At 40.8% G+C, this 25,581-nt stretch overlaps 1 protein-coding gene across 1 annotated transcript; it reads right to left on the bottom strand.

Annotated features, from left to right (window-relative positions):
- Window positions 1–1,754: 1,754 nt before the first annotated feature.
- PARD6B (par-6 family cell polarity regulator beta) lies at window positions 1,755–24,778 on the bottom strand. The gene is made up of 3 exons (XM_056844611.1): window positions 24,668–24,778; window positions 14,828–15,050; window positions 1,755–2,682 (listed from the first exon to the last, which is right to left on the bottom strand). Exons 1-3 carry the CDS (start codon window positions 24,737–24,739, stop codon window positions 1,853–1,855), a joined length of 1,125 nt encoding a protein of 374 aa, XP_056700589.1. The 5' UTR covers window positions 24,740–24,778; the 3' UTR covers window positions 1,755–1,852.
- Window positions 24,779–25,581: the final 803 nt, after the last annotated feature.

The following is a 25,581-nucleotide window of genomic DNA, read 5'->3' as shown; positions in this document are numbered from 1 at the left end:
TTATTCTCCCTCTTTCTGGCATTCATCAATTTTGTCGAATCCTTAATGTTTAATTTTATTAGACATAAAACAGGTTCAAGCCAAGACTGTTTTATGTTTTACAAATGTGCATATATATATATATACTGTATACAGATTAAAACAAAACAGAAGAATGCACTCCTTAAACTCCACCCCAGCATTAAAGCTATCTGATTGAGGCTAGTAACTTAAGGAATAAAATTAAAACAGTTTAACATAACATTTCCTTACGTTTGTAGTTCCAGTATAATATGAAAGTGGTCATGCATATGATCGCAGTAGAAGTACAAAAAAACCTGAAGTTAGTTAATGAGTTAAGCAGCACAATAACCCAATATGTTTCCACAATAAGTTAACATCCAAGTCTCTCACTAATGTTTTGGTTTCCATGCTTCTAGCAAGCTAAGAGCCCACTGTTTTGCTCCTCTACAATACAACGTACCAAGTTAAGATCCATAGTAGGCTGAACACATTCAACCCTGATGAGAAGATGTGCATTCAAATCACCACATCTATTTGTTGAACATTTTACTCTCGTAAACAAACGAACTTCAATCACATTAATAGTCAGTCCCTGGGGTGGGTATAAGCACATGCCAGAAAATATATAAATACAGTGATGTCCTTCATTAAGGTATTGATTACAAAAATCGCTTCCTGTCTGGCAGAAGGCTGTTAAAACAAATCCAGACAGATTTATGATCATACAAATTGTCTTTATGGACCTCTTCACCTACAAAAGAGCATTCATCCCCTTAGCCATAGACCATATCAGTAGCACTTGTGTTTGATTTAGATATACTGCAATTCAATGCACTTTGTAATTCAATTCATAACAGATGCAGCAGTATAAGATGCCATAAATTAAGAGAGCCAGTTAAGGTATAAAAAGATTATTTTAAGACTCTGGTTATGGATATAATCCACTTCTGCTAAAGTTAACCCAAAACTACCATTGGTTCTAGCAGGGTTGGATTGCGTCAAACATTTCAAGATCACAGTTTCTCTCATTAAAAGGTAAATATACAGCGCCATGTAGGGTAGGATCAGACAAGCAACTTCATTGCTTTTGATGAGTCTAACCCACATGAAGTGGCAATGGAAATTTATCCCTCCAGTAGTAGATCACATAAAGTCAAGCACTAACAACAAAGAACAGGTACACCACTCAGCATCCAACACTTCAGTAACCGATAATTCCCATCTTTTTGTAAATATTTAGTTCAATTTTATAACAACTTAAGTCAATCAACCCATTATCATTAAGCTTTTCATAATCTACTGATTACACAACAAATTATTGGAACAGGAAGAGCTAAAAACGGCAGTAAGCTCATGCCTATTTTGTTTCATTAACATTCTTATGCTCAAATAAGCTGCTCCAGGCTGGTTCTCACATGATTCCCAGGGGGGAAAAAACACTCACAACTATGATTGTGCAGATTTGTTCCATGAATGACAACACATGCAATCAGACTGCAGGAGAACCCATGGACAGTGAACCTCCTTCTCAGATCTCACACTTCACCTCAAAGTTGGCAACGTTCATTGAAAGTTGGACAACAGAACACACCTGCATTAATTTTTAGTCATGGGAGTACAATCCTACCTTGAAATCATAAGAAGCAGCTCATGTTCCAAAACATGTACACACAGAAAGATGCCAAAAGGAAAGAGATACTGAAAATCATAACGTATGTATCTCAACTCCATTCTGAAGGAAATACAGCAACTGGAGTATGGTAACTGAGAGGTATGTACTACAGGTATACAGCCAAGTAAAAAATTGTTATGGCCTCTTCATTTCAACCAAAAATACATCAATATAATTTCACAATGTTATGATAGTCCCATCTTCTTCTAAGGACTTTCGGTCTGAGTCCTGCATTTCATACTCCATGTTAATGCTGCCCGTTGAACAATATAAGTTAGCTTCTCTAGAAGGAATGAAGCCATTTTGCATCGATTCATGATGGGATTCAGAATGTGTCAGCGAATCCAGACTCTCACTGGAAGGAGCAGCTTTTGGAATTTGCTGTGGCTCACCATTATCTTCAATAATGATATCGTCTTCATCACTGTCTTCCTCTTCTGGCTGGTAGATCGGCACTGTACTTGGAGTGTAACTTGGAAGGCTGGTATCTGTAGACTGTCCTGAGCTACCAGAAGTCCGACTGTTCCTAACAACATTGTTCCTCTGGTTTGCTGGTCTCACAGTAATTATCAGATTTCGACTGTTTGCAATCATCATATCTGTAACCTGATCAAGGCTCTTTCCTGAAACTTCTATACCATTCACCTCCAGAACCTCATCGTTGACTGCCAGAAGGCCTGTGCTTTGAGCCAGGCCTCCAGGAACAAGCCTGGATATGAAAATCCCAGGTACTTTCTCTAGCCCGTGAGGAGTCACTCTGACACTGGAACCATCCCGTATATAAAATCCGAGAGGTTTTTCAGTTCCATACTTATAAAGCCGAACTCTGCGGTGCGTTTCTGGAAGAATGTCCACATCTATAATAGAAGACACTGGCCTGAAATCTTGTGGCATGCTGATTACAATGTGTGGCTTTTTCCTATGGTTATCTGGGCGCAAGACATTCGATAAGACATTTTTCTTCCTTGTCATGGTGTCTGTTCCAAAGGCACTGTAGTCTGCATCTTCTGCAAAAAGAGGAAGCCTCATGTTAGTCATTTTGACAGTGCAAAATGAAACCCAATCTCAGCCCACCCCAAAACGTTCAATAAATACTTTCCAGCATGCATTGTTTTTCTTCCCGTTTACCTGGTACCGCTATATTCTAAGGCCAAATTTGAAACAGCTAGGGAAGAGCAAGGGTAGCAATTAAATTATAGGTCACAGGTGAGGAACACCTCACAGCGAGTTCAAAAGGCAAGCATTTCTATTTGTAAAAATGCATTTCCATATGCAAGCATGACAAGAGACTGCATATGCCTGTGCTTGGGGGGGGGGGGCACATGGGCAATTTGGCACATGGCTCTAGATCAGAATGTCCTCGCTCTAAGATTTCTCTATAGCAGAAATGTTAAAACTGGAAAAACACACTACTCAAAAGCATTTTAAAGAACTGTCAATGGTGTAGGACATATGCACTTAGAATTCTTTAGTCAAAACGTAATTCTCTGTGTTACATTTTTCTGTTCTCAAGTTGCAGTGCATTAGAATAAAAAGAATGAGGAAGGGCAAATAGCCAGTGAACCTACTGCTGCCAAATCTCTGGACAGTAGCCAGATGACCTGGTTTTAATCTCTTGAAAATGAATACCATTCCACAAGCTCTCTTCCCTGCCCCTCATTCAGAGTAGGTAAAACGACTGGCAACAGACTGAATAAGTAACATATTTTAATACAAAGATACTGCTAACAAAGGGTTTCTCCCAAATGCCCTGGAAGTAAAACTGAAAGGCCATGTTTAGGAGCTATAATGCTCTACATGAAAAGTGCTAAATAGCTGTTTGCAGAAGAATGAAAAATAATGGTTTGTTGTGGTTAAAAGCCTTATTCAAATTCTTCAAATAACTGAATGTACATACCAATACTTAATTTGGCAACTATAAGCTATAGATCTTCACAGTTTAAAAAGCACAATAACTATCATGTGGGCAAATCTCTTTGTAGCATACAACCCCTTAGGTCTTCATCCAAAGAATGACATTTCTTTGAACTAATATTTGAGATGTCCAGTACACAATGGTATAATCGGCCAGCACTCCTATAGAGTCTGCCATCATCCTCAGAATCTCTCATTCTACTCTTAACAGGTTTGTCATGGGTTCAGAAGGGGAAGCTTGCTTCTCTAAGACATCTGCATTTTTTCTTCATAAAGCCTGCAAAAAACAGACCACACTGCTGAAGTTCCTTTCTCATGATCAACCAACTTGACTACTTTGGGGGTTCATTTTTTTAAATCTGCTCATGAACTGCTTCGACACTTGCCAGAGGTTGTCCGAATGCCTACAGTTATCACAGCAAACTAGTGAGAAAGTGTCTGTGTTAGAGCCAGCGTGGTTGGAATGTCGGACTAGGATCTGGGAAATCCAGCTTTAAATCCCCACTCTGCCATGGAAGCTTGTTGGGTGGCCTTGGGGCAGCCATATATTCTTTGCCTAACCTACCTACCCTCTCAGGGTTGTTGTGATAATATACTGGAGGAGAGGAGAACGATGTAGGCCACTTTAGGTCCCCTTTGGGGAGAAAGCCAAGGTATAAGTGAAATAAGTAAAATAAATACAACCTGCTTGCCACTCTGCATGGAATAAAAGCCCACTCCCCAAAAAAGTCAAGTATCTTCCAAGTGGCATTTTAACTTGGAAGTCCAGTCAGCTTTCAAAACAGTATGGCTTTCAAACCTTCAGGCAATCATTTACAAATCGTTTTGTCTGCCAAAGTATTTGCTATGCTGCTAAAGATTATGGGTCGTGTTTGAAAGTGCATACTCCGTTCATAAAGGGCATAAATAAGAACCACTGGGTCTCCCCCTCCTGCATCATATAAAGGTTCTGTTCCAACGACTGTTCCAACATCTGCAGCTGAACAACACCAGATGCCTCCCTGATTGATTTCCAGGACCATAAAGACTCCTAAATCCTGGAAGAAAGGGGCTAAAAGCTTGTACCACTCAGCAGCAGCCCTTCTGAAGCCACCAGTGGAAACAGCAACAGCAGGGGACTGAAATACTGTGAATTGGGGTAAAGAGGAGAAAAATAAAAATGCTGTCTCTTGGAGGACTGTACACTCAAAAAGCCAAACAGAAATCCAACAGAATACCTATTTGGTTTTAATGTATTGTTTTCTAGCCAAGACCTATGTATGATTAATGGGGCTTATTCCTAGATAGAAGTATATGGTGTTGTCGCTTTACTATGCATCATTTAAGGTTGCTTCCTTACTATGCATTATTTAGGACACACAAAAGGGCCACCAATGGCAAAACTGATTTTAAATCAGTCTTAAATCAATACACTTGACCAATAAATCTACAAACAATTCACAAAGGCCGATACTGCTCTTCTTTTACAATCCCAGCTAGTCAGATTAGGACATACACACCCCTCTACAAGGAACATGGTAGCAGGAGTAAGAAAACCTGCTAGAGAATAAATGCCAGATACCATCAGAAAAGGCAAATTAGTGAACTTGTAGAACTTGAAATGTATATTGGTTTCACTATACGGTACTTATTAGCTCAAAGACAAGAGGATTACTGTTATGGTTAAAATACAATGTAAACTTCAGAGGTTTTTGGTGTTGTGTCAAAACAATGAATACAGATTAAGCCAAATATCTTGAGATGTTAGAGGCAGCAAACTTTTACAAACCTTTAAGAAACTACAAAAACTAAATTTGCCAACTTGAAACTGATTTTATTGTAGGACAATGTTGTCATGAGCTGTCTGCAATGTCTACTTTTGTGATGATTACGTATTCTCTAATTAACCTTTATGCAACATGATTTTAACAAGAACATGTTTTAATAAGTCAAATGTCAGTATTTTTCTCACTATTTGAATGTATGATGCACACTGGTACCACTAAATGAACTTTGATTTTACAAAAATCATATTGGCACTAGCTGCATGTTAGTCATATTTTTTACAGACACAATAAAACACTGAGTATTACCAATTTTAAGCTTGCCAAATCCTTCAATAGCGTTTTATTGCATTAGGCTGAAAATTCTCAAAAGTTTTTATTTGCTGATCCTCCCTCAGAAGGCAATGTAAATTGCATTTGAGCAATCCCAGTTGCATCACCATCCTTTACAGCTCAGTTGTGAATGGTCTCTTGTTTAGCTTGACTATTTGAATTTTACATAATTACATCACACCTTGTGCTTCCCTCATTGCATGGCACTTTGACCCTGCTGTCAAGCTTTCCTCTTCATAACAGTTTATTTTTATTTATTATTAGTCTTATATCCCGCTCTATATCCCGGCTGAAGCTAGGCTCAGAGTGGCTAACAATCATAAGAATATAGTAGTTACATGGGCCATGACAAATCTTGACTGGAGATAAATGGGACACCTTGTGGTTGCACCAGTCACCGTTATATCCTAAGTAATTTTTGAGGTGTAGAGAGCAGACATTTGACACTCCCCCCCCCCCAAATCTCTGTTGCATCCAAGGGCTTGTGATACAAGCTCCTGAGATACAGCCGAGACATTTCCTGCCTGGGGGGAGGGGGCCAGCTACTCTCTGGACTAAGCTGTATCATTCGGATTCCCTCACAGAAAAACTTGCAACAGTGAGATTTCTCCCTTTATTAATATGTTTGTTTTCAAAAGGGCCTCTCCCCCTTTCCACCCAAGCACTGTCTTCTGAAAAACAGGCATTTACAATACTCTCCAGCGATCTGCTATGTCTTTATGGACTTTAAAAAAATGCACCCAATGTGTCTGGGGTCTTTCTGTTAATATAACTTCTTCAAAAAACAAACCAAAAAAACTTCAGCAGTTTGGGCAGCGTTGACGACTGTGAGTTAGAAAATTCTGGGTTGGAAAACTGGAGATTTGGGAGTGCAGCCTGAGGAGGAAGGCATTTGGAGAAGCAAGGGACCTCAGTGGTATAATGCCACGGAGCTCACCCTCCAGTGCAGCTATTTTCTCCAGGGAAATTGATACCTGCGGTCCAGAGATTGGTTGTAATTCCAGGAGATCTCCAGGCCCCACCTGGAGGTTGGCAACCCTAAGTCTGGGCCAAGAGATCTGTGTTGTGAAACAGATCATGATGGGTAGCCATGTTAGTCTGCCTGTAGCAGTGGAAAAGCGCAAGAGTCCAGTAGCACCTTAAAGACTAACAAAATTGCTGGCAGGGTATGAGCTTTCGTGAGTCACAGCTCACTTCTTCAGATTTTGAAATATATTTCACCTCCTTTCAATAGGTCATATGATTTCTTGTGTAAATACCCTCTTTTGGACGCAGCCTCCCTCAGTTTTTCTAAGATAAGCTAAAGGGCTGTGTGTGTGTAAAGTGCCGTCAAGTCACAGCCTACTTATGGCAACCCCAGCAATAAGATACCGTAAGTTAAGGGGCTAAGATAAGCTAAACGGCCGGGGAGAGTGGGGTAGAAGTTGAAATAATAAGTCTGTTGGGTAGAGATGAGGAGCAAAGTTACAGTACTTTCAGCAACCCAAAACTTCCACATTGTCCCCATAAGAAGAAGCACCCTTCATTAATAGTACAAGCTATTCTTAATTGGCCACTTGTAATTGTACATAGGGTACTAAATTTGTATTCTTTCAGTGCTTACAAAAAGAAACCAGACGCCTAAAGACGGTTCAGTTATTGTAATTCTGTAGTTGCTCTGTACTGTTCATTATACAACATTTGTATGAAACATGGATTTTCAGACCTGTAGACTAGGTGCAAAGGAGGGAAGGCGGCATGGTATAGCCCGATCTCATCAGATTTCAGAAGCTACGCAGGGCCAGTACTTGGAAGGGAGACCACCACGGAAGACACTGCAGAGGAAGGCAACGGCAGACCAACTCTGCTTCTCATATGCCTTGAGAGCCCCTTCCTGGGGTTGCCATAAGTCGGCTGTGACTTGACGGCACATTACACACAGAGAGAGACTAGATGCAGAGGTTTCTCTGCTCTTAGGTAGGGTTTAGAGTAGCCACTCTGATCCCCGTCAAGCTTCTAGCCACATCCATCCTTTAGAGCAGCGTTTCTCAACCTTTTTACCCTTGCGGAACCCTTGAAATAATATTCATGTCTCAGGGAACCCCTACATATGATTACACATGATTTACATATGATTAGCCTATTCATCACTATTTCTCGCGGAACCCCAGCATTCCAGGGAACCCTGGTTGAGAAATGCTGCTTTAGAGTGTGGCCAGAGGCTTTCAAGGGGGTAGGGAGAGAGGATCAGACCGCTGAGTCAGCATTCTGACATTCTCATCTGAGAAATCTGCATTCTGATACCTCCTTCCTCACACCCCTGAAGCCTCTAGTTACACTCCATTTAGCACCCAGCTAGAGGTATGTGTGTGTGTTTGGGGGGGTACTCTGAGCTCAGAATGTGGGCAGAACAGGAAATCTCTGCTGAGTCCTGGGGAAAGTGTAGATTTTACGTCTTTAAGGAGCCCCGTGGTAAGTAAGAGTGGTAAGCTACAGTACTGCAGTCTAAGCTTCTGCTCACGACCTGAGTTTGATCCCGACAGAAGTCGGTTTCAGGTAGCCGGCTCAAGGTTGACTCAGCCTTCCATCCTTCCAAGGTCGGTAAAATGAGTCCCCAGCTTGCTGTGGGTAAAGGGAAGATGACTGGGGAAGGCACTGGCAAACCACCCTGTAAACAAAGTCTTCCTAGGAAACGTCGGGATGTGACATCACCCCATGGGTCAGGAATGACCCGGTGCTTGCACAGGGGACCTTTACCTTTTAAGGTTTGGTTTTGGAGTTTAGACCTGGGCTTGGATCCAGCAATGCACAAACAGAAACATAAATGGACTTAGTACAGTTCCACTTGTGTAAGATCTTATGCAACACCTAGAGCTTTCCTCCCCTATATAATATAGCGCCCAGAAATCAGGTGCACAAAATCTTGAGAAAAGCAGAAACAAGTGAGGATACAGTAAGTTTGACGTTGTCCAAGTGGCTGCCAGAATCTTTTCTTCCATTTCCAGTTGCGTAAGAGCTCTACTGCAAGCAGAAATTTTGCAGTAGATCAGGCTCAGATGTGGGGGCCAGGTTTGGCTGACGCCCACTGAGCACCAGCTGAGGACTATTATGGTGTTTGAAGTGTGTACCTCTGCCTCAGAACCGCTTCAACTGGGTAATACCATTGTTTTTCTCTTCTTTACAGAGCCATGAACGTCAAATGACACTGACATTACACCAACCCACAATCTTTTTTTCCAGCCTATCTGCATTTCTAGGAATCAACACAACTCATGCTAAGAAAGAAAACAGTCATCCTTATGAGGCCCAGAATAGTACTGGAGTGTCAAAAATCAATGTAAACATCTACCAGCATATCTCCTGTATTTGCACTCTTGCCATTTGCTAGTCATTCTGTTAGCAAAAATGTGTGCTTGCATATTAAGGTTGCCAGGTCTCTCTTTGCCACTGGTGGGAGTTTTTTGGGGCGGAGCCAGAGGAGAGTGAGGTTTGGGGAGGGACTTCATTGCCACAGAGTCCAATTGCCAAAGCGGCCATTTTCTCCAGGTGAACTGATCTCCGGCTGGAGATTAGTTGTAATAGCAGGAGATCTCCAGCTAATCTCAGAGGTTGGCAACCCTATTGCACATGTATATGAGCAGAAAGAATAAATATGGAAAGAACAAGTGAAAGTATATGAGTAGAAGGAATGGGCATGTGGAAGAGCAGAAGAATATTAGGAAAGAATCCACCATCAAAAAGTCCCGCCTGCTACTCTGTCTTACAAATTACACAACATATTTCTCCAAGAAGCTTAAGAAGAAAACTGCAGCTCTCAACACAAACACACATTCACTGGATTAGTGAGATCCTCTGCAGTGTGACTGTGGCCTAGATTCCTAGACTTAAAATTGGTTTGTACCCCAGTAGCAAAGTTAATGCTCAATTTAAGTGTTTACATTATTAATGTTTTTTTTCCTAGAACAGTTTAAGTACAATTTTGGAACCCCTTTCAACCAAGAGTGAATATTTGCCTCCAGCACTGTGAAATTGAAACCACAGATCTCTACATATCATGTTATTCAACAAATGAAAGGTATAACATGAGTGCATATGAAACAAGCTACTGAATGTTTTGAGAACTATCCCAAGGCAGTACTAGATGAGAGAATTTTTAACCCAGGTTAAAGTTAAAACAGCTATTATAAAACGTGTTTCCAGCGTTCAGCTTCAGCCCAGGTTGAAAGTTCACTTACTACTTGCCTTGATGAATAATTGGTTTCCTTTCAATAACATAACTAAAAAAAAATAAGGTGAGATAAAAGTAAAAAAAAATACATCTTTAACTTCTTGGTTTTATTTAGCATTTGGTTTAAGACACATTAGGTAGTTTATATGTGCTAAAGGATTTTCATATTCTTGAGATTATATATATACATACACACACACACACACACACACACACACACCCCTAAGGGATTTCACTGTGAAACGCAGATAAGGTGCTTATCAGGAAGCAATTTTAAAAATGCAGCAGTGCACTTGAAAGTGAGATGAAGTTACCCAAGTCATGTGATTTCTTTGTGTGCATGTTCAACATTTCCAAACAAAATGAAAGCAATGCAATGACTACACTGCTAGAGGCATGATATGGTAAGGTATAAATGATAGATTAGGTGGCCTCGGGAATCAGGACTTATTTTATGAAGAAAAATGCCAGCTGAGCAACAGCTGCTCTTCCAGAAAATAAACAAAACTTCTCACCAGTTTTCTTAAAACACTCTAAAATATTTGTCTTCTCACCCCCTTCTTAGAAGTTCAACCATGACACCTACAGCTAGCGTTGCCAGGTCCCTCTTCGCCAATGGCGGGAGATTTTTGGGGCAGAGCCTGAGGAGGGCGGGGTTTGGGGAGGGGGGACTTCTATGCTATAGAGTCCAGTTGCCAGGGCGGCCATTTTCTCCAGGTGAACTGATCTCTTATCAGCTGGAGATCAATTGTAATAGCAGGAGATCTCCTGCTATTACCTGGAGGTTGGCATCCCTAACTACAGCCTTCTAATTCAGGGCATACCCTGTTTTTAATTCTCTCACTCAGCATTTCCCTCCAGTTCTAAATAATGATTTAACACAGTTTGCTATGAAACTCCTATTCAGGACAAAGCATTGCAACCAATCTGGGTAGACAGACAACATGAGGGTTTTATGGCATGGCGGCAGATGCGTCACCTATGGTTCCAAGGGACACTGGCTTAAAGACTGGGTCACAAATACATACCAAAGGAAGAACGTGTGGAACATAAAACTGATTTTCATAAACTCAGCCAGGCAGCATGACTGTTTAACCACTCAAAAGCCCTTCAGTTCTTTAAAGCCATATCTCTCGGTACAAAGGCACCATTGTTCTGACATCAACTAATCAGTTTACAACTGCAGAGAAAACCTTTTGGCAACAAACCACAAATGAGTGTTAACCATAAATAAGCTGAATGCCTACACGGCACAAGGGTGAGCTGCTTTTAATAAGTAGATTCACTGGTGTGAAACTGAGTCAGCGTGTTGCCATGTGAGAACTACAGAAGGAGGTGTTACCTAAAGCTTTTCTTGGACCAGTTCCTAGGGCCGAATACACACAAGATCCTTTATCATGCACACAAACATTTTGCAGCAAAACAGAATTGTGCTCTTTTGTCTATCCATGGTTGCCAGTTACTCAGCTACTCAGAAAGCATGCAGTACAGCCATTAGAAAAGCACAATTACACCTGTCACATCTCTTCAGAAAGCACTGACCTTGGAACTCCATAGATTGAAAGCGATTATGTACACACTCATTTGCATTGTGAAGGGTTTAAACTCAAACTGGTTATTCACTTGCAAAGCACAATCACTGCACTTGTTCCACAAATACTTGCATATACTAGCTCTTCTAGACAAAAGTTTAGAACTCTGCTAAGACTGAAAGGAATCTAGCCACCTAGTGTGGCATGAGGTACACACACTGAGAACCTCTGCTTTCAGGGTTATATATTTTAAATACAATATAATTATATTCATAAATTTAACATTTTAATAGAGTACTCCACTTTCTAGGTCCTAGTGAAGGTTCCAGCCTCCTGTACTATGCAATATACCCCTTCTCCTCCTTTACTGAATGTATTCTCCCACATGTATCAGCATATATACCTTGGATTTTAGACTAAAACCTTCAAACACCAGAGCTTGCCACAAGAACTCTGTATTTTGCAACTGAACTAGAAGTGAATCTTGTACAAATGGGTTATATTTGCTGAATTGTCAGTTCTAGTGCCAATTCTAAGTCTTTTGTAAAACCTTTAAATGCAGAGTATTTTACTCTATGCAGATAAAGCATGTGCTAGCTAGTCCTTTGAATACTGAAATTTCAACAAGCTTTTTCATCACAACACCACACACAATAACTTGTGTATCATGAGGTCAGATTCTAGATAAAATTGCCGAAGTATAGCCATAACATTCCTTTTTACCCCATACAAACCCACAAATACATTTTAACCTACCAAAGAATCCAATGCAGCCAAAATAATATTAAACTCTTACCACATTTCAACTTATACACCATAAGTACTAGATATAGCTCTAAAAACTGAAGCGTTTTTTCAAATAATGCTCAGTGAGGTAGAAACCACAGTTGCATACAAACATGACTTGAAAGGGTCCCCCCCCCATTTTTCTAGCTATCTTAGAAAACAGATTGGATTCAGATTTGCCACAAGCTGCTTTAAAAATTAAACACCACGGGGAACAAATTAGTCAACGCCACATTTTCACCATATGAAAATCCAGTAAACATATTCAGCATTTAGAAATAATAAATCTGTCATGGTTTAAGTGACTGAACTAGTACATTATGACATACTGGCTGTCAAACTCTCACCATTTAGAAACTATAGAAAGTCTAAGCTGAGGAAAACTTTAATCTTTCTGGACTCTTGAAGGTTTTTTTTAAAGCAGTATATTTTCTACAAAGCATTTCTGATGTGATTAAGATGGGACAGTCTATGAAACTCGGTCCCTAAGGCATCTCACAGAAGTTGCTGACTACATCATGTACTAGCTGTCAGGTAAATGACTCAGAAACACATATGGTGTTAAAATGTAAGTGATAATCCCAGTCCAGCAAAATGGTTTATCTGCTCTAGTCATGGCTATTGGAAAAAGGTTTAGGCAGCACAGCTGAATCTGATCTAATGCATCCATCTGCTTCAAGAGTTCTTACAACTTAGCATCTTATTTTTCTATGAATACTAAGTGGGGTGGAGAGCTAAAAAAATAGCAGTAAAAAAGGGATGGATCTACAATCTCATTGCGCAAGGATTGTAGATCTTCCCCACTCCCCCCCCCCACGCCCCACAGCCCCTTTTGAACTCAGGTTAGTCATGTGGGTGAGTGAGCTACAGTGAGGAATCAGAAAGGGGTGAAATTGCTCCCTCCTCTCCATTTTGCCAGCACAGCTCTGGAAGAGGCAGAAGGGCAATTTCAGTCACCTACCCATCCTCGCTGCACCTGTGTGTCTATTATTCCACACAACTGCAATCCCACGAACCGACTTATGTTTTTTTAAAAATAATAATTTGTAACTCACAGCAATATCAGAGATAAGACTGTGGCAGCATCTCTCACAACCATAAAAGAGCCCTTGTTCTTAATCAAGAACCCTGGGTGTTTGAGACTGCAGTATACAGTACCACTATTTAAAGGCTATGTATATACTTGAACTGCCGCTGGGATTTCACCTGGCAAATTTATTTGTGCTGATCTATCATTCACAGCCTGGGGATGCTAACACTGTCTGTGGACCATTTAACACATTACACAGCAAAAGACCTAGGCTCACCATCAAGTGTACGGTGAACAAGGGAGCTGCAGCCAATATACATTTCAAAGTTAGGTTCACATTCATATTTTTTACACTTGTAGGTGTACATGTCACATAATGCCTGAAGAGGACTGGCAGGTCTTCAAGACTTCCTTGTTAAAGGCCTAGGGTGAACTTTCCCCCTTCATATTTTCATCTGTGTCTCTTCTTCCTCACCTTTAAATTGGCACCAAGAGTTTTATTATTCTAGAGGTGCTTTGGAAGGATGTTGTATTGGTAGCCCTCTGGTTTTCCATACCATTATAATGCACCAAATGTTGAGAGAGTATGTATAGAAATGTGACTATAAAAATGGCTGAGCCAAGTGATGAGCTTCCTATCCGGCTTAGACTAATCTTTCTTTCCCTTGCCTTCTACCTCCTTCTGCTCTGTCCCTTCCCACATTTGCTTCTGTTCATAATCCCCCAACCTTTGCATTGTCACTCAGTTGTGTTTCCAGACAGTAGCCGTGCTGACTGTTGTTCACCTTTGTATGTCCATATTTATTCTTGATCCCTTGCTTCCAAGCCTGTTAAGTATTATATTCCTTGCCATTGCCTATGGTCAGTGTGCAGGAAAAGCATAATATTCAGTTCCTAATGGGTATATTTTTTTGGGGGGGGGGCTCTCTCCCATGTGAAAGACTGCAGATTTCCTAGTTTCCTTTCCTTCTTTCTTGTCTTTCTGGCAGTACCTCTCCTACTTAAGCCAGTGAAATGGTCCAGGAGGAGAAAATAGTCAGATAAGACTTGCAGGAGTGTGGGACAGCTTTATACAAGAAGAGATGAAGCTAAGCATTGAAAAGTATTTTTGTGGAGAATACAGAGGGTAGCAGTTGGCAAGGAGTGTTAAAATACCCATTAAATGTTTTCACATGAAACCTAAAATAGTAGAAGTTTATACTTAATTTGTGAAGACTTTGAAGTTAAGAAACATTTATTCCTAAGAACTCTCTAAATGGTACTTCTGGCAGTTTACCAATTTGCTCTTCTCTGTACTGTACAGGAAATGCAGTGCGATGGAACACAATACTACACAACACTACCTGGTCACAGGATACACTTTTACTGGAGAGAAATTACAGAAACAATTCACCACCAGGAATACACATAATGATGCAACTTTCCTCACCCTTCAATTGAGTGTGGTCTTAGCACAGATCAGGGGTGGGGGCAGATTTAACATTAAGATACAGGATTATTTTGAGCTACATAAAGCAATGGCTTTGGTTTAACTCTTGCTGGGACAATGCTTAGATCACTGAAGGCTGCTACTAGACATACGCTTACCTTTTCGCTGAATGAAAATCCTTAGCAAAGGATTAGCTGTAGAAACTGCTTTGTGGTAATTGTCATCATTGTTGATAGGCAAGAGATCTCCATGAATGTCTGTATAGCCAACTAAAACTTCAATGTTGGGTATCTTGTGCACATGCTGCAGTAATCCATAAAACTCCTCAAATTTACCAGGCTTGGACCGTTCCAGAGAAAAGCGACGAAATTCTGCACCAAACTGAAATAAAAATAAAATTGTAAATCAAAGGCACATCCAGAGACTGAAGTCCATAGCTTTATCCACCCAAATCCATACACTGCTGTACTGCCAGGTGGCCTTATTTACTTACCACATATGTTGAAATCCAGACCATTAACTGAACAGAAACGCCAAAGGGCTCCATTTCCTTTACTAAGGCATCAGTGTCCTAGCTCAGAAGACACTGCTCAATTATTTGTGTAGTGGGGTGCTGCAGGCTGTTCTGGGGATGCTTAAAGGAGCTGATACTACAGCCTTATCTTTGACACTTGTAATCTAAAAAGGGTAATGTGCAGAGATTCAAGCTATTTTATTTACTTAAATTTGTAGACAGCCCCATCTTAATGGTTCATAGGGGAAGAGAATAACAAATCTGAGGCTCTACTTCACAAGAATTTATTTTCAGATGTGTGTACTCAATTTTTCTACACAACTTATTATTTATTTTTACTAGGAAAGCTCAGCCAGAAGGAGAATTCAACAGCATATTCACATGACTGATCTTCTACAGTCACGTTAAATCCTACTATGTGAAAGTCTGCCAGAGTTTTAAAATCATTATTCTATCACAATTCCAGAGAAGTAGCTGTTTGTCTGTTGAAGCAAAACAAACAAATGAGCTCTGACTCTCAAAAAACTCATGCTGGAATAAATGCTTAGTCTTAAAGGTGCCACTGGACTTCTGTTTTGTTATAATTCTACCAACCAACCTTATGAATCCCAATACTCAAGCCAAGATAACTCAGGTCACAAAACAGAGACTAGTATAAAATTCGTAACAATTCAAAGCAACAACCCAATCCTACATTTCTAGAATGAGGTTACAGAACTTCTCGGGAACGCACTGTGCCAAGCTATGGTATGCCAGAGGATTGTCTTCAAGCTGAAGTTCAAGCAGACCTTGGTCCAGAGTATCAAAAGCTAGGATAGGTAATCACATACAAAAAATTATTTTCAAACTGGTGAAGGCTGGCTAAGCTAATATAGCTAAAAGCTCATGCCTCTGCTAGACATCACCATCACAGGTCCTTTTTATGCCTTACCATAGCGCGTAACACAATCTGTAAAAATGACCAAGTCTTGTGACACTTCAGGCTAGTGAATCTGCAGCATAAGCTTTCATGAGCCAGAGTCCACTGCATACTTCTGACAAAGTGAACTCTGGTTCAAGAAAGTTTATGTTGCAGTAAGTTTGTTAGTCATTTACAAGGTGTCACAAGATTTTGTTACAGTATTTACTCAAATGCAAGACGACGTTTTTTCACAGGTATGCCATAAAAACGAGGGGGTTGCCTTACATTTGTATACAAGTTACAGCTACATTCAACAATAAAACCATTTTTCATGTAACGTTTCTTAAGGGAATCGTCATAGTTGGAGTCATCTTCCTTTTCTCTACCATAAGGAGTCTTAAAGCAGCTTAAAACCACCTTTCCTTCCCCGCCACACAACAGGCACCTTGTGAGGTAGGTGGAGCTGAGAGAGTTCTGAGAAAAGTGTGACCGGCCCAAGGTCGCCCAGGAGGCTTCATGTGGAGGAGGTGGGGAATCAAACCCGGTTCTCCACTACAGCACGCTAATATTTTGGCAGAAGTAAAAACACAGCTATTTCTCTGGGGTACAGCCTGTATTAAAAAGGTAAAGGCAGTCTCCTGTGCAAGCACCAGGTCATTAGTGACCCATGGGGTGACTTCATTTCATAACGTTTACTAGGCAGACTATGTTCACAGGGTGGTTTACCATTGCCTTCCCAGGTAGTCTACACTTTACCCCCAGCAAGCTGAGTATTCATTTTACTGAATGGAGGATGGAAGGCTGAGTCAACCTTGAGCCAGCTACCTGAAACCAACTTCCGCTGGGATTGAACTCAGGTCGTGAGAGCTTGGACTGCAGTACTGCAGCTCACTTCTCTGCGCCACAGGGCTAGCCTGATCTTGTCAGATCTCAGAAGCTAAACAGGGTCAACCCTGGCAAGCATTTGGATGGGAGACCTCCAAGAAATACCATGGTTGTAACATGGAGGCAGGCAAAGGCAAACCACCTCTGAACGTCTCTTACCTTGAAAACCCCACCAGGTGTCAACATAAATCAGATGTGACTTGACAGCAAAAAAAAAAAAGGGGGGGGAGCTTAAGAACTGGCCATTTAACCAGGCAGGCAATTTTAACATGATTACTTTAAACCTCAGTGTACACAAAGATTTCAAGGCATTTGGGTTAAATCTTAGACCCTGAATTAAGTGAGCTTCATTTGAAAATTGCTCAGTAGTAGTTAACAGTACCAATTCTAGGTGACAAATTTTTTGAAATTTAAGATGGAAGCTGTGTGACACTTTTGCTAAGCTATCTACAACATATTAGTGGAAGGAAGGAAACAACTCTCATAAACTTCTTGGCATTTAAGGTAATGGCTGTTACCGAACTAGGTATTCCCAGCGATGTATTAAGAGTTTGGAAATGTTATAAAAAATTCTGTTCGCACTTTCTATGTATTCCCACCGATGTATTAAGAGCAGTTTGAAACTGTTATAAAAAATACTGTTCGCACTTTGTTTGGCCCCTTTAGCTGTGAAGACGCCTTCCAACCATTTTTTAACCGTGGCATCCAAAAACCCTTTTAAAGTGATGTTTTTTATAACATTTCCAAACTCTTGATACATCGCTGGGAATACCTAGTGCGGTAACAGCCAATGTGTCACTTACAAACTACTACGACAATATATGTTCACGCCCCTTTTGCCTGTGTGTTTCTCATTAACTTCCATGATTGTGAAATTACCATTTTTATCTGTATTTTGGTCACAGAACCACAAAGGGCTCAATTCTTTACACCATAGTCCATCATCACATATTGTTAACATGTCAAAGAGAACTTAAAATTAGCTGCAGCACTCCACCCTGGTCTAAGGACACTTATTTAAATATAAGGAATTTACTGTAAATAGTTTTGTTCTACATACAACACAGCTAACATTATACAGCAAAGGAGAAGAACAGATGAGTCATTCTGTTTTTTCATCTCCTTACATCATAAAGTAAATAAAGCTGCAAAAGTAACTTCCTTCACATTGAGGGAATTATCATGTTGCCATACATTTATTCGCTTGCAATTTTGAAATTGAAGGGAAATTGCCCTCTGTTAAGCAGAATCCAACCCTATTTTCTCAGAATGTTAATTAATTGTACCTAAACTAAATCCAGTTTAATAGTTTACAATTATTATAATACAAAGTAAGAAATACCGAGTGAGAATTGGACAATTAGATTGATCAGAGCAGTAAAGGACACTTTTGCTTTAGCGAGAGAAGGGAGGGGTGCAAACGTGAAGAAGAAGAGTTGGTTTTTATATGCCAGCTTTCTCTGCCACTTAAGGGAGAATCAAACTGGCTTACAATCACCTTCCCTTCCCCTCCCCACAACAGACACCCTGTGAGGTAGGTGGGGCTGAGAGAGCTCTAACAGAGGTGTAACTTGCCCAAGGTCACCCAGCTGGCTTTGTGTGTAGGAGTGGGGAAACAAATCCAGTTCACCAGATTAGCCTCCGCCGCTCATGTGGAGGAGTGGGGAATCAAACCCAGTTCTCCAGATCAGAGTTCACAGCTACAAACCACCACTCTTAACCACTACACCACGCTGGCTTTCTGGCCCTAGTTGACCTTTAGTGCTATTCTTGTGCTAGCCTGGTCCATTAAGATATCCTGCCTGGAATAAAGAAAGAGGTGAAGATATAGATGGTGAAGATCTATCTTGCTTTCTCCTCTGCTTCTCTCAAACCAGGGAATATTTGTTTCAGAGAGACACATGCATAGCTTGAACAAATTATTTTAAAAGCTAAATGATCAAGCAATGGTGGGACATTGTTGCTTCAGAAGTAGCAATGCTGTTTGTCCTTGCCATGTGCCTTAATTTTTAAAGATGCTAAATGAGTTTCTCTACACTTTTGTGGTATAATAGAAAGTACTTCTAAAAATTAACTGTGCCAAAAGTTCCTAAAACACAGGCATGCCCATTGTGTCATTTGTCAGGAACAAGTCATAGGTATCTGCAATCCAGTGCCTTCCCAGAGGAAAAAACATTGCTGCTTGAGTGCTGGGGAAATGAGATACACCCCCCAAGCACACAAACATTCACAGCAGCACTACTTCTCAGGATTCCTAGCAACAACTACACACCTGCCACATTATAAAGTATGCTGTAAGCATGTTATAAAGGTAAGAAGAGATATTTGCTAACTGAGCATCAGTGGTCATTTAAGCCCTATAAATGAAAAGTAAAGACTTCTCACTTAAGGTAGCTGTGTTAGCAGTCTGCCACAGCAAAAATAATCAGAGACAAGTGTGAAAGTTTGACAAGATTTTATCCCAGCTTAAATTTCATAGAATAGAAACCAACAACCAAACATAGTAAAATCTGAGCAACCTTGTTATTCGCCGAAATATGAACAAGCTGGTGTATGGATAAATGTAGCACTTTTAAAAAGAGAATAGTGGAGATATAACTGGGGAGAGGAAAAAGAGATAAGCATGAAGGGGAGCAGGGTTTGTTTTATATGAAACTCTGAGTCATGAGTAATATATGGTTTTAGGGGCCACTTCATCTAGGAATGAGGGAGGAGGCTCCCCTTTGCATTCCTAGGTTTGTCATCTTCAAGCCGACTTTAAGTATAAAGCTTAGAAATTACTACCATGCCAAACAATCATCAGAACAGTGGTTTGCTGGAGGTGTTTAAGAGTAATGGTAAACACAAGAGCAAAACAGTATAATGATATCTGCACACAGTTAACAATTAGCATTAAATTACTGGTAAAAAATCTCTCATTACAACCATAATTAGAGATAAGACGCATCCTGTTGTTTATAAGGCATTGGTGCACCATAACTAACCTATTTAATTTGTGGCTTGACTGTACAAATAATGAAAACACACTTTAATCTATAACAGAATACCAGGGTGTGCACACTGACATAATAAGGTTGTAAAATCATCCCAGGGTAAGTATTTTCTATGAACATAACTAGCCTATATTATTTTGCTAAATTACATAAACTCTGAAAAAGTCCACAAACATTTGCATTGTAAAACAACCTAAGATTCCCCCAAAATTTTATCCTTACAATATAGTATACCTCTTTAACCTATAGTTAAGTATCTCTCCTACTAGGAAGATGCGTAATCTGGGAAGACACATGAACACATGAAGCTGCCTTATACTGAATCAGACTCTTGGTCCATCAAAGTCAGTATTGTCTACTCAGACTGGCAGTGGCTCTCCAGGGTCTCAGGTAGAGGTCTTTCACATCACCTACTTGCCTGGTCCCTCTAACTGGAGATGCCAGGGATTGAACCTGGGAACTTCGCCAAGCAGATGCTCTACCACTGAGCCACGGCCCCTCCCCCTTACATTACTGTACCTTGGCGATTAGCATCAGAGTTACAAATGAATTACCATAGCTGAATAATTGAGGGACTGCAGAAAAACAAAATGCTACTTCATGTGCTCAAAATGGCATCTCCTGCATCCCTTCTCCCCAAAGGATTTGATGCAAGTGCTTAACAAACACAACTGTGACTTGTGCAGAAGCCTGTACAGACTGACCAGGTTAGAAATGTACACCTGCCCCAATACAATTGTTTATGGTCACTGATAGCAGCTTTTGATGTTCTGGTATATCAACTTTCACACAAAGTACCGCATCGGTAACAACTGTGTCATGCCACAGGACATTATGCTAATGTATAAGAGAATCAGCACTGGAGTTATATCAATACAATGGGTGCTTTGAATAATTACTACCCCCCCAGGTAAACTAGATCTTTAACCAACCCCAAACCCCCCTTTTCAGAGTATGTTCTAATACTGGACAATACTCGGTAGAGGAGCGGTGACAGTAACACAACTGCCCCCCCCAAAAATTAAGCATTTGCCTTTTCACCTCTTAGTGCCCATTTTGTGGCTCATGATCTACCACTGTGGTTTGGGATCCTGAGGAGGACAAAAATACGTGTCTATATAAGGTACGAAAAAGGACGATACTCTGATATGGAAAATCAGACAGGTGAACTCCCACACAATTCGTTCATGCCAATTATGAATAACTAGCACCTTTGCTTCTGCAGTCACCCACTACATATTTTGAAACAATGCCAGAAATTTGATCCTTTACTAGTTCGAAACCTGTAAATGTAAAAGCATTGTTAACAGATAAGTCATGGGCATTAAGTGACTTTGCGTTAGTAGTTGTTTTCAGCACATATTTTTAACAGTTCTTGTCACTCAAACTCATTACCGGTACTCAATTTTATTCTAGAAGCAAGACTACCACCTTCCTTTCATATTCAAGGTCCTTCCAACATTTAATCCCAAATAAATGCCTCGTAACAAGAAAAATAAAATTAAGGCCCTTGCAAGAAGTTTGGGTTCGCTGTACAAAATAGAGCTACTATGTGAACATTCCTCTTCCCCTCTCCAGTTAATAAGACAGCAGAACATATCTGGCACTACTTCTCCTCCTTACCATATAATCATTCTCTGTTTCCCCACCCCTGTTTAAGAGTTTCTAGAAGAGAGGATACAGAACTCCAAATTGAATTGTGGTCTCCTGTGCTGACCTAACAGCTTTCCTATATCCGAAAGTAAACAAGAACCTTGTGGCACCTTAAAGACTAAAAACATTCTAATCCAGCAGGATCGTTCATGAACAAATTGTGTTTGGATAAAATATCCAATGCTTAAAGACCCACAAAATACCCCACTGGAATACTGTCACACAGCTATCTCACACTCCTCGTATGCTCAGAGGCACTTTAACAGAATCTGTATGTTTACTACTCAAAACAAGTAGTGAGTCTGAGCAGGTTAAGAATCCACAAACGGGGCTACCCTTCCAGAGTTATTCCTACATCCAGTTTCCAGTGTGGATGGGTGGTGCATGGGGAATTGGCTGAGGTTACTAATCGGGGAATGAAAGGCACTCCACAAATGCCCAGAGGCACTTTGCAGGCATACTCTTTCTTACAAAAAACAAAACAAAACAAAAACCAGGCAGCAAGGTCAAGCCTTAGATTAAATGAACCCCCTCCCCAAACCACTCACGTCTATTTTCCCCCTCCCAGCACCCCCTATAGTCCATGAAGATAATTCACAGTGGGTAGCCATGTTAGTCTGTCTGCAGTAGTAGAAAAGGGCAAGAGTCCAGTAGCACCTTAAAGACTAACAAAAATATTTTCTGGCAGGGTATGAGCTTTCGTGAGCCACAGCTCACTTCTTCAGATACCGACAAAAATATTTTCTGGTAGGGTATGAGCTTTCGTGAGCCACAGCTCACTTCTTCAGATACCGACAAAAATATTTTCTGGCAGGGTATGAGCTTTCGTGAGCTACAGCTCACTTCTTCAGATACTGACAAAACTATTTTCTGGTAGGGTATGAGCTTTCGTGAGCCACAGCTCACTTCTTCAGATACCGACAAAAATATTTTCTGGCAGGGTATGAGCTTTCGTGAGCCACAGCTCACTTCTTCAGATACCGACAAAACTATTTTCTGGTAGGGTATGAGCTTTCGTGAGCCACAGCTCACTTCTTCAGATACAGACAAAACTATTTTCTGGTAGGGGATGAGCTTTCGTGAGCCACAGCTCACTTCTTCAGATACCGACAAAACTATTTTCTAGTAGGGGATGAGCTTTCGTGAGCCACAGCTCACTTCTTCAGATACTAACAAAACTATTTTCTGGTAGGGTATGAGCTTTCGTGAGCCACAGCTCACTTCTTCAGATACCGAAGGTATTCTTCAGATACTGAAGGTATCTGAAGAAGTGAGCTGTGGCTCACGAAAGCTCATACGCTACCAGAAAATAGTTTTGTTAGTCTTTAAGGTGCTACTGGACTCTTGCCCTTTTCTACCCCTATAGTCCAGTAAGAGTATGAAAGGCAGGTTAAGAGACTAAAAATTACAAGGAGGAGGAGTGGGGTTAGGGAGGGGGATGGGTGGGGTGGAAGGGAATAAGAAAAGAATACGTTATACCAACAATGTATGTAGAAAAAGAAATATATATTTGAAACTATATATATTTTTGAACTAAACTAAAGATATATTTGAAACTTGTATAAAAAGAAATAATAATAATAAAAAAAAGAGTGTGAAAGGCAGGTTAAGAGACTAAAAATTACAAGGAGAAGGAGTGGGGTTAGGGAGGGGGATGGGTGGGGTGGAAGGGAATAAGAAAAGAATACGTTATACCAACAATGTGTGTAGAAAAAGAAATATATATTTGAAACTATATATATTTTTGAACTAAACTAAAGATATATTTGAAACTTGTATAAAAAGAAATAATAATAATTAAAAAAAGAGTGTGAAAGGCAGGTTAAGAGACTAAAAATTACAAGGAGAAGGAGTGGGGTTAGGGAGGGGGATGGGTGGGGTGGAAGGGAATAAGAAAAGAATACTTTATACCAACAATGTATGTAGGAAAAGAAATATATATTTGAAACTATATATATTTTTGAACTAAACTAAATATATATTTGAAACTTGTATAAAAAGAAATAATAATAATAAAAAGAGAGTGTGAAAGGCAGGTTAAGAGACTAAAAATTACAAGGAGAAGGAGGGGGGTTAGGGAGGGGGATGGGTGGGATGGAAGGGAATAAGAAAAGAATACGTTATACCAACAATGTATGTAGAAAAATATATATTTGAAACTATATATATTTTTGAACTAAACTAAAGATATATTTGAAACTTGTATAAAAAGAAATAATAATAATTAAAAAAAGAGTGTGAAAGGCAGGTTAAGAGACTAAAAATTACAAGGAGAAGGAGTGGGGTTAGGGAGGGGGATGGGTGGGGTGGAAGGGAATAAGAAAAGAATACTTTATACCAACAATGTATGTAGGAAAAGAAATATATATTTGAAACTATATATATTTTTGAACTAAACTAAATATATATTTGAAACTTGTATAAAAAGAAATAATAATAATAAAAAGAGAGTGTGAAAGGCAGGTTAAGAGACTAAAAATTACAAGGAGAAGGAGTGGGGTTAGGGAGGGGGATGGGTGGGATGGAAGGGAATAAGAAAAGAATACGTTATACCAACAATGTATGTAGAAAAATATATATTTGAAACTATATATATTTTTGAACTAAACTAAATATATATTTGAAACTTGTATAAAAAGAAATAATAATAATTAAAAAAGAGTGTGAAAGGCAGGTTAAGAGACTTAAAATTACAAGGAGGAGGAGGGGGGTTAGGGAGGGGGATGGGTGGGGTGGAAGGGAATAAGAAAAGAATACGTTATACCAACAATGTGTGTAGAAAAAGAAATATATATTTGAAACTATATATATTTTTGAACTAAACTAAAGATATATTTGAAGCTTGTATAAAAAGAAATAATAATAATAATAATAATAAAAGAGTGTGAAAGGCAGGTAGTTCCTCCTATTATGCGACCCTCTGCCATCTCCACACAAACCGAATCCCTCTCAGAGATCAAACCAGAATGCGACCCCCCCCACCACACACACACACACACACACACACACACACTCCATGACCAAAACCCAGGCGGGAAGGGGGGGGTCTCACCTTGCTCTTCACTTCCATAGTGCCGAGGCCGCGGCTTCCCCCACCGCTGCCGCCTCGCTGGACCCGGTTCATGCCGTGGGCGAGCCCTCCGCTCGCTCGGGGATGCGGCAGGAGAAGAGCGGCCGCCCCTCAGCGCCTCCGTCACCTGCCGCCTCCCGCCTCAGTCTGAGCCGCCGCGAGCCCGACCTCCGAGGCGCCGCCGAGGAAGAGGGGGGAGGGGCCACTGCCCTGCTGCCGCCTCCTGGCACCTGCAGCCCCAGCGGAAAGGGAGAGGGCGGCCGGCGCATGCGCGCCCGGCCCCGAAACCGGGAGGAGGGGAAAGCCCGGGCACACCTGCAGAGCCAGCGCGCACGCGCGCCTGCCGCTCCGCGCGCGAAGGAGGGAGAGAAGCGGCACCTGCAGCGCAGGCGGCGGCGGAGGAGGACGCGCATGCGCCCGGAAAAGCGAATACCTGCTCGGCTGGATTCCGCAGACGGGGATGGGAAGGCGCATGCGCACTTGGCGTGTGGGGTTTCAAAGGAGTGTAGTTGGGGTCTGGGTGGAGATTGGTGGCTTGCTGGGGGAAATAAAACCCTCGGAGTTTAATGCACAGTGGGTCGCCGTGTTAGTCTGTCTGCAGTAGTAGAAAAGGGCAAGAGTCCAGTAGCACCTTAAAGACTAACAAAAATATTTTCTGGCAGGGTAGGAGCTTTCGTGAGCCACAGCTCACTTCTTCAGGTACAGTAGTAGAAAAGAGCAAGAGTCCAGTAGCACCTTAAAGATATAATAAAAATATTTTTCTGGCAGGGTAGGAGCTTTCGTGAGCCACAGCTCACTTCTTCAGGTACAGTAGTAGAAAAGAGCAAGAGTCCAGTAGCACCTTAAAGATATAACAAAAATATTTTTCTGGCAGGGTATGAGCTTTCGTGAGCCAC

This window comes from Euleptes europaea, chromosome 2, assembly GCF_029931775.1.
Source record: "Euleptes europaea isolate rEulEur1 chromosome 2, rEulEur1.hap1, whole genome shotgun sequence".
In the NCBI taxonomy this organism is placed as follows: domain Eukaryota; kingdom Metazoa; phylum Chordata; class Lepidosauria; order Squamata; family Sphaerodactylidae; genus Euleptes; species Euleptes europaea.
This window is presented reverse-complemented; position numbering and strand designations above follow the sequence as displayed.